Source organism: Octodon degus, unplaced genomic scaffold (genome assembly GCF_000260255.1).
Source record: "Octodon degus isolate 3935 unplaced genomic scaffold, OctDeg1.0 scaffold00177, whole genome shotgun sequence".
NCBI lineage: Eukaryota > Metazoa > Chordata > Mammalia > Rodentia > Octodontidae > Octodon > Octodon degus.
Genome location: NW_004524753.1, coordinates 4,979,547 through 4,989,943, shown reverse-complemented (window position 1 = coordinate 4,989,943; position 10,397 = coordinate 4,979,547). Strand labels below are relative to the sequence as shown.

At 45.1% G+C, this 10,397-nt stretch overlaps 1 protein-coding gene across 2 annotated transcripts in view; it reads right to left on the bottom strand.

Annotated features, from left to right (window-relative positions):
• Positions 1 to 417: 417 nt before the first annotated feature.
• Positions 418 to 10,397, bottom strand: part of S100z (S100 calcium binding protein Z) — a 55,334-nt gene continuing 45,354 nt past the window's right edge. The window contains exons 1-3 of one of the 2 annotated variants that reach the window (XM_023703657.1): positions 2,971 to 3,041; positions 2,519 to 2,717; positions 418 to 861 (exon numbers count right to left, since the gene is read on the bottom strand). In XM_023703657.1, the coding sequence (XP_023559425.1) occupies positions 703 to 861; positions 2,519 to 2,659 (300 nt within the window). In that variant the 5' untranslated portion in view covers positions 2,660 to 2,717; positions 2,971 to 3,041 and the 3' untranslated portion in view covers positions 418 to 702. Of the gene's footprint in view, positions 862 to 2,518; positions 2,718 to 2,970; positions 3,042 to 10,397 lie in introns of those variants that run through there. The other variant, XM_004643491.2, reaches the window with a different exon arrangement.

Sequence of the window (10,397 nt, the reverse complement as noted above, 5' to 3'; positions counted from 1 at the left end):
AGTAGACTCTGAGACAGGATTTGCAAGCAAGTCATTTATCACAGAGGTGTAGGAATGCAGGTTGGGGTGGAGCAGTGGGCCAAGGAAGGCAGGGAAGTCCTCGCTGCACACCAGAACTTTCCACAGGAGGAAGCACTAGGAGCTGCAGGATGACTCTCACCCCCATCACCACCCTGCCCTAGGAGTAGGGAGGGGACTTACACCCAACCCTCCAAGGCTTGCTGGCTTCAGCTCTGAGCCCTGAGTGTGCCCATAAAATGCCTCACCCTTGGTGGCTTTTCTGTGCACTGACCCACAAAGCTCCTTCCATTTGAGGCAGAATTACAGAGTACAGTGAGATCCAGTTTATTTTTTTAAACAGGGTAAGAAGTTCAAAATACAATTCAAAGATGAGAGTAATTTTTAAATTCCCCCAATTCTAGATTTGAAAGCAACCAAATTTTTGTGATGTTTTCTCTTTGTTAAATAAATGCATACAATATCTTTAATAATATAGGTAAATTTTACAGGTCATATAAGATTTGACATATTTATGTAAAGTCGATATACTAAGGTGCACATAATTTAATAATACCAGCTATAGCAATTACTTAGATGTATATTAAATGTATAAGTAATATTAACATGTCTATAGATCTGAATAGTATGACAGTAAGTAGTAACTTTGTATTTCTGCCTTTCATTTAGCTCACTACTTTATCTTTATTTTCCTTTCTTCTTCAATTGTTCTACAAAGTAATCATTACAAGCAACCGTCAGAGCTGCCACCATGACCACAAATTCATTGAAATCCACTTCGTTGTCCTTATTGGCATCCAGGTCCTGCATTATCTTATCAACCAGCTGGGGATCCTTTTGGCACTAAAAAGACAGAGAAAATTTCTAACTCTCAAGCTCTGAGGCTTAGGATGACAGTTGAAATTGCATCTTCCTTTAATTTTCATTTTAAAAGCCAAGGGCCATTCCCAGGAGCCTATCTGCAGAAAGGTTTCAGCCGGGCACACATTCTTAGAGAGTTGCATCCTTATCGCAGGCCTATATAGTGCTGGCTCAGACTGAAAGGCCAAAGACCGCAAACAGTAGCTGATCCAAGAGAGCTACTGATGCCAAAAATGCATTTCCGGCTGTCACAGCCCTGCGACCTGAGGCAGAGTCTCTGACGTCAGAAGAAGCTGGGGGCGGGGGGGGGGGCCCTCTGCCACTTACCAACAACCGCGTTTTGAGGAATCACTTAACGTTTTCAAATTTCTTTATTTATAAAGTGGGAAAAATAATATTTACCCACATACTTTGAGATACTTCAACACATTTTTTGAGAGTGCTTAGCACCATGGCTACTAGATCTAGCCAACAAAAATACAAGACAGCCAGTTAATTTGAATTTCAGATAAACAATAGATAATTGTTTAATGTAAGTATGTCCCAAGCATTTCACAGGACACAGAATATTTATCTGGCAATGCTCCTTAGTGAAATGTCCAACACATATGAGAAGACAACCAATAAAGAGCAAAGAAGAGTGACTCCAAAGCCAGGAGCTCAAGGAGGAGCTCAAGGTCATGAGGAGGCCCCACTGCTCCTAAGATTAGCAGTAAGGACAAATGTTTCTAAAAGCACTTTCCTTCCTCCAGGAATTCCCCAGAGCCTGCTCATTAGCTGACAGCCATTAAGTCACTGGAAACTTAAATTGATCAAGATTAATTTGATCCAAACAATTATAAATTTCACTTGAATATAGTAATGAACCAAGTTCTAAGTCCTACCTACAGAGGGGCCAAATGACATTGAGAGGAACAGATCCTACAGACACTTAAAATCACTAAAAAGGTCCTGTGAAAAATTATTGTGGAATCATTTTTTTAGTTGAAGCTTCTCACATAGAGGAAATGTAAACATTTCAGTTACTGCAGTCCTACAGTGTTGGGACAGTAGTGATATCATGTGACAATAGTCCAGTGTGCTAAAAAGTCAGCTCATAGGATTCCTTAAACACCAGAGCAAGGGGTCTCCTCAGTGGAATACAGCTTTCCCAGACTCCTGGGTATTTTGAGTTTGACTGCTACCAGCTGGTCCCCAGCCAGATGAGTCCTCTTCATACCCCCAATTGGTGTGTGCTTGACTCAGACAGCTCTCAAAGTAATTGTCATTCACTAGCAAATTTGCTATAGTACCCAGGTGGCATGTCAGGCACAAGACATGATGTCAATTTGCAGACTTCTGGACAACATCCCAGGTATAACCAGCTACAACTGCTGGTATAGTTAGCTATATTTTTTATTGCCTACCAAATGTTGACTAATGGATGTAAATCTCAACGCAATCATCAACCCTTGGAAACCCCTAGCCTAGGGCCATATAGGGAAGGTATATACACCAAAAATAAAGGTCTCTGCTGCTTGCTTCCCCCGCACTTGGAATATAAACACAAACTGTGCTCTTGACAGAACCACAAGACAGGATGTCTCCGAAGCCCTTCCTCACTTGGCCCACCGGGTGCAGCAGAGGACCCGACACTCACCGAGAGGAACTCTGTAAGCTCGCGCTGCAGGAGCAGCTTCAGTTCCCCTTTGTTGAGCTTGAATCTGTCCCCTTCCTTGCAAGAGTAGCAGTGAAAGATTCGAATCATGGTATCCATGGCCATCTCCAGCTGGGTGGGCATGTCGGCAGCAGACTGGACCACAGGGAAACAGGCAGCCAAAGCGAGGACACGGCCTTTGCTCGAAAGAAGCAGATGGGCAAACATCAGCACTTCCCTGAAGATGCCTCTTCCCTTCCCTGGGCCCACACACTACGCCACAGCGATCTTTTTGTGAAAGACATCATCCTGCCCCTTCCAGATCCCTGGCACCCCAAGACAAGCCTAAGCTTCAACACGATCACAAGGCAGCAACCTAATCACAAGTATGGAACCACATTAAAACACAGAATTGAAAAGCAACTAAAACCAGGAAGAAAATGCTACCTTCGTACCTGTTCAGCCAGGACCCGCTCCGCCGACAGGTGTTTACAATGAAACTGAGCAGCTATCCCGGGGCTTCCTCCCTGCCGCACCTGTGTCCCACAGGGAACAATTACCAGTGACACCCTGTGTGCCTGTTTTTAATCAGCAGAAGGAACAGATGTGAACTGCTGCCCCAAGGGCCATGGGCCCTGGCATCCGCTCTGTGCGCTGGGGAAGCCAGGGCAGGGAAGGGGCAGCTGGTAGGTCCCTCTCAAGAGAGTAGGGAGAGACGAGCAGGCAGTTGCTAGGATCTTGGCTGGGAAAAAGCCTAAAACTAGAAGGGCAACTCTGAAACCCTGGTCCAAGGCTGAGGGTGCCCCAGAAAGGCCAGCAGCAAGGGCAAGGGCAGGAACTGGAGGCAGCCTGGAGGGACTAACCATGCAGGCATCAGGAAGAGACTGTGCAGGTGCCAATGGAGAAAGGAGCAAAGCAGCCAGCGCTGCTGTGTGAAATAAACACGAAATAGGAGAGCACGCGTGCATGCGCTTACTTGCTTTTGCCCAGATGTCTTGGAAACGATCTAGAAGAAAAGAACCAATTGGTAGTTATGAGGCCTGGTAGGGAGGGGGACAGAATGGTTGGAAGTAAGACTTCGTCATGTACAGCCTTTTCACTAATCTAAAAATCATTTTAGAAATAGGAATGCATTACCTCATCCCGAAATGGAGATTGTACAGCATGGTGATTCATTGCCTATAACCCCACTTCCTCACCAGCCTCACCATGCTGAAGCAAAGAGGATCTTAAGTTTAAAGCCAGGCTGGGTGATTTAGCAAGACTGTCTCAAAATAAAAAGTGAAGCAAGCTGGGGGTGCAGCTTAGTGGTACACCATGCCTGGGTTTGATTGTCAGCTTTGCAATCGAGCAAGCAAACAAGCAAAACTGAGATTAAGACAAAGAAACAAACTGCAAAGCAGCACGTGTACAGGAAGCATGAAGCCGACGCCGACAGAAAGCCTTCATAAAGTGTCCCAGAAAAGCCGAAGTCAGAATTGGGCTCTGTGCTTTTAAGCACTGCCTGTTTCTGGACTGAAAGTTATTTCCACAGAAACAGGGCAGTATCCCCTTCATATTCCCTTAAACAATCCACGACAATGTAAGTGCAGCCGGCCCATTCACCTGCCATCTCAATGCTGGGCACTGCACTCTCACCTCCTGGTGAGGCCCTGGGAGGCCTGAAGCCAGATTTTTTTTAATTTTTTTATTTTAGGGAAGGGTCTTCGGGGTGTTCAGGGTCTCACTACTAGATTGGACTCATAGTGATCCACCTGTTTACAGCCTCCCAAAAGCTGGGATTACAGACACATACCACCACGCCCAGTCTCGATTGCTGTCTCAGCCTGCCCTGGGAGCAGGGCTGGCACGGAAGGCCCGGGGATCAAATCCCAGGCCCCTGCACCTGCTTGCAGGTGCTTTAATCCACGGAGCCATTTGGCCATCCCCCTAAAGCCAGATTCTTGAGAACATGTCCAGTTTATCACTATAGTAATCATGCATGTGATAACATAATGACATTCTGAATATTCAAGAGTATGAAGAAAGTAAAATCCCTCCTCCTCTTCTCCCACCCGAGAGCAAACTCTGTGACTTTTCCCAAGTGAGAGGCATATTTGTGAGGTTAAAAAGCTTGACCGTCTGGCTTTAATTCTAACCTCTGCCACTGAGGAGCTGTATGATTGGCCTCAGTTTCCACAGTGGTATAAATGTAGCAATACCTGCACAATAAGAAGGAGCAAATGAGTCAAAATGTTTCTGGAGTGCAGGGCTCTGCTTATAGCAGCTATCATTACCCTTATGAAATATATATTATTTATGTAGCTATTGCATGCATATCTTTATGCACTTATATCAATAGCATCAACATGCACGCGTATACATCAATAGTATCAATATGTATGCACTTTTTCTTTTCTTACCACATCTTTAAAAATTGTTCTCTAATTCCTTAAAACACTAAGAATTGGATCTGGCTGTGCTACTTCTCAGTACAGTGTACCCCCACGAGGACAGAGAACTGTGCCCAGTAGTGGCACCTGCATTCACACAGTTCCATGGGGAAGCCCGCAACAGTGGAGCTGTGGGAAAACTGGACACCAGAGCAAATGGACGGATGAAGAAAACATGGTACAGGGCTGGCGAGATAGCCCAGCAGACTAAGTGCCTGCTTGGGCAAGCACAGAGGCTGGGGTTCAATCTCCAGTACCACATTCTGCGCCAGTCTGCCCTCGTGAGCTGAGCCGGCCACTGAGTCCAGGTGTGCTGGTGCATGCCTGTAACCCCAGTGCTGGGGAGGCTGAGACAGGAGCATCACTACGAGTCTGAGCTGTGGAGTGAGACCCTATCCCAAATACATTTAAGAAAAAGAAAACATGGTACTCATGTATCTCATGCACAGTGAGATACTGCATGGCCAGAGAATAATAAAGTCGTATCACTTTCAAGAAAATAAATGGAACTGAAGACAATCGTGTGAAATGAAATAAGCCAGATTCAGAAAGCTAAATATATGAGCAACCTAAAAATAGAAGTAAGAAGGAAGAAATGACAGGAAAGTAGAAGACAGCTGATTGGCTGTGATGAAGGGGCTGGAAGAGCAAAGGAAGGGGGAGACGAGGAGTGGCGGGGTGCTCCTTAATAGTGATGCATCACCTTGGCTTGCTTCAGGCCCCAGCAGGTTAGGAAGCTCTGGGGTATCTGTGAGTGACTGACACATGGGATGAAAACAGAAAGAAGACTCATCCTTGGTGCAAGTGATGCCAACCAATAGGCTTGTGGCCTGGGCAGAATAAAAAGAGAAAGAAGAAGGAGGTCTGTCCTTCAGAGGAGCTCTGGGCTCGGCCATTGCCTGTGAGCCTTGGTCTCCAGCTCCCCCGTGCGGGCTCCTAGCCTTCCAGCGAGGCTCCTCAGCCTGGGGTTTGCACCTCACTCTGCAGGGAGCGCCAGCTTCAAGCTGTGACCGGTTCTTCAGCCCTGAAGCCTGCAAATGGCCATTCCACACCCCTCCAGCTCTCACCGCTCAGCTGGCCACCCTATGCCTTGCTGGCTAGTCTTTTGTGTAATCATATGTATTTTATATTGATTAAATCTGTTCCTCTAGTGATCCTTAACAAACATAAATTGAAAATAATCAAAGGATGCTCTATGCATGTACCAGTATGCTAAAACAAAACCCATTAATTTCTGTTACTAATATAAGTGAAAAAATCTTCCTCAGCATAGACAGACCTACCCTATTCTTCCCTGACGGACCCTGAAGCAAATCTAATTACTATTTTTACAACATTTTATTTGTGTATTTATTTGGTACAGGTCTTGATATGCAGCTCAGACTCATAGTGATTCTCCTGTCTCAGCCTCCCCAGCACTGGGGTTACAGGCACGCATCACCACACCCAGTTTCGGTGGCATGCATGGTATGGGGCCAGCATGGCATGCAGTATACAGTACCAGGGATTGAACCTGGGTCCTTGCACTTGCCAGGCAGGTGCTTAGACCTCAGAGCTATCTCCCCAGCCCTTAATTGCTGTTTTTACAGAGTGTGTTAAACACAAAGAATGCAGGGACCACTGACAGCTATTCCTCCTTGAGTGTCCCTGTCCCCGAGTCCCTCTAAGGCTTTGTGATTGCACTTCTCTGGTTTACTCTGCAGTGTTTAAATTGTTTCCCAGTAATCTCTGCCACTTTTATAATTCAGTCACTCCTCAAATCACATTTTTACCCAGATTTCTGTACTAAGCGCCAGAATGCTTTATACATCTACCTACTGTGCCCACAAACTTTCCAAACTCAATTAGGATCAAAATAAAACTCCTGCCCTTTTCCCACCCAAACCTGTCACTCCTCCTGTAAGGACCACCTTGACCATACTTCTCAGTCACCCCAGCTTCTCATACCATCTTTAAATGTATTTCAACACATCCATTCCTCTCCATTCTTCCTGGCCGTCAGGACTTGTGGTCTTGGTCACCACCATAGTTTCCTTACCTTTTTTCTCCCTAGGTAGGCTGTGTCCCTGCACCCCAATATCAAATCTGCTGCCAGAAGAGTTGATCTGGAATACAGACCAACACCCACACTCCTGCACATCCAGAGGCCTGGCCCTGCCTGGCAACTGCCCGCTGGGCTCCGCCATTCTGCCTGGAGTGCTGAGCGCACCTGCTGCTTGGTGAGGCCAGTCAAGCATCGCCTCCTCTTGCAAGCTGTCCTGCATTCTTCTGAGCCCCCCCCCCAAAAAGGCCCACCTTGTCCCCTCTCTTTGTCTTCTTTATCACCACACATTCCTATAATCGCTTGTCTTTACTTTGCTGCACACTCCCCACTCTCCAAACCCAGACCAGTTCCTGGTGCCAGGGATGAAGTCTGGGCTGTCTGCAGTCCAGGGTGTGAGACAGGACTGACACACAGAAGCACTCAGGGACCCTTGGGGTCCATGGGTGGCTGGATGGGCAAAGGACCAGAGGGAAACACTAAGGCCCCCCAAGAGCTGTTTGGTCATTTGATTGCCTTATTCCACGTACAAACTTTTCTTCATCAAAGGCAGAGAAAAGACAGACAGCAGTCATCTTGAGGAACATAGAGAATTTGAATTTGGAATTAAATATTATATTTAATTAAATATTAAATAAATATTATTAAATATTATTAAAGTTATACATGAACTATAAACCAACAAATCTACCGGAGTGTATGGTTCTGGGTGGTAATATATTTAAATGACATCTCCCACCAAAAAAGTTTACTCAGAGAACTCTAAATGGAAAAGACATTGAATGTTATAGTGCTGTTTTTGGATTCAAGAGGTAAGATTTGGGCTTTTACATCCTGTGCCCCTGGGGTTGAAAAGCCAGTGGTTCCTTTCTATGTGGCTGTGGGAACTAGTGTTTCACCTGGTGCCTACTGCCCCCTAGTGTGAGGCTCCAGGGCTGCACAGAGAATCCTTTAATTCCCAGCATGCACTTGTGTTTCTAAAACATGTGGCCTTTATCAAAAGCTTATTTTTGTGCCCTCCAGGACCATTTCAGAAAGGAAGTAATGTCAGAAGGATCAAGAGACTCTGTCAAGAAGGACACACATTTACAAGTGACAAGAAATGTGGAAATCCAAGTCAGAAGGAGACATCTGTTTATAGCACAAGGGATCATCTGTGCACCTTGCTTGTTCTATCAGTTATTACTGTTTAATTTCCCAACTTGCTATTATTTTTCAAATCATGATATATAGGGCTGAAGTGTCCAACTTCATATTCAGTTAATATATAAAGCAAGGGGAGCTAGCCAGGTGTGGGGACAAAACTCCGTAATCTCAGCCCTCAAGAGGCTGAGGAATGAGGATCTCTGCAAATCGAAGGGCCACCTGGGTTACATAGTGAGTTCAAGGCCAGACTGTACTATGTTAGCCCGGTGGGCCATCATTAACTGCGGAGCTGACTGTCAAACCTGTTTAGCCAAGTTGGCTTTCATCTTCTATACACTGGACATTTTCCTTAGTGAAACGTTCACACACACACTGTGTCAGTCAGCTTTCCTTTACGCTGACGGATACTGAAATAAATCAGCTTAAAATCAAATTTGGATAGGGAGGGAGAGGCTCACCTCGGATCGCAGTCTCGGGGGTCTCGGCCTGTGTGCAGGCAGCTGGGCTATCAGAGTGTGTGTGGCAGAGGGGCCTAGCCCGGGAGGCGAAGTGGGAGAAATGGGAGTGGGGGTGGGGTGGGGGCAATGTCATTTAAAGGGCATTGAGCATGTGAGATTTTTTTTTTATCACTGTAGCAATCAGATGAGTGAAAATAACAATATCAGAGAATTAAAAGGTTCCCAACCATGAAAGCTATTAAAACATTGCAGTATTTGGAAGGGAAGAGAGTTAAAGAAACGGGGGAGGGGATTTTTAAAAAATGAAAAAGTTTTGTATTTTGATGACTAAGAAAAAGAACAGGGATGTGGACTTAGTGCCTAAACACATTCTGAGACCAAAGGAAATAAATAAATCTTGGCGTTGACCAGCTAAGCTGGCCCTTCTGGAGAGGCACCTGGTGGCTCCGGACTGTCAGGCTCCACAGCAGGGTGCTGACCTGTGTCTGGACCAGGACAGATCTAAGCACCCTCTGCGCCCTGAAGGCTATGCAGAGCCAGGCAGCCCCTGGTGCCCACAGGCTCCTTCAACACCCACATAGGGGTCACGCTGCTGTGAGGGAGGCAGCTCTCCAAAAGTCCTCACTTCTGAGCTTGGAAGCCTCAGCTCACATGGCAAAGCCATGTGCAAGGTCTGCTTACTTAGATGCCCTCAGAACTTCTGCAGGCCCCTAAAGTCCCCAAAGCCAACAGAACTCTCCGGGGTCTGCTCTCCAGAATGCAGCCCACACCCTCTGGCCAACCTTGGAGCCCTGCCCAGGCCTGCAGGGAGTAACAAACACTGTGGGGGAGGACGCTGTCCTTTTATGTCAATTCCTAGTTTTATTGGTACATTTTCACAATACATATCGCTTACACTCCTCATGAGGAGGTGGTAACTATAAAGAACACATCCGGGGCCGGGGAGATGGCTCAGTAGGATAAGCACTTGACTGGCAAACGCACGGATCTGAGTTCAATGCCCGGTTCCGCAAAAAAAAAAAAAAAGAGCACATCCTTTTATTTTGTTTTGCAAGCATAAGATTTATTTTATAAGCCTTTATCAAGTTATCATAAACACATACTAGTAGCAAGACTAACAGGTCAAAAAAACATATAAAACAGGTACAACATATCCAGTAGTTTTGGGCTTTCAGTGGACACCAGAGGAATTTTGGTTTTTGTTTTTTATTTTATTTTATTTTTCTTCTTCTTTACTAATTTGTTCCTTTTTGTTTTCTTTTACCTACATATTTATTCCAATCTATGCATGTTCTTTCCCCCTTTCTAGATTTAATTATATTTTCACATGAGTAAATAATCTCTGTAATTTTTCTGATTAGCTTCAATAATCCCTCACTTACTCTTTCATTCTTTCTCTTCTGCCCTCTTTTCTAGTTTCCAAAAGCTTGTATGACAATACATTTTCCTCAAGCCTTGCTTCTACTTTATTTCTTATCAATTATTACTGATTTACCCATGATCCTTCTGAAATCGCCACACCACAGGGTAAAACCACTCTACCAAGCAGAAACACTTTGCATACAAGCTTATAATTTACAATTGGTTCTGCTATATAACTGTACATTTGTTCCTGTGGTTTAAGGTACAAAATTAATAGTTACTACAGTTTGGCAGTTTTTAAGCTATTGTTATTCCTAATTATCCTGCTTTGGGTAGGATTCATATCTGTTGTAATCTGATGTTCTCCCTTCTGTCATAATCCTGGGGTAATAATCTCATTGTAACCCAGAATCAAAGAACTGGGAATAGAACCAAACAGATAC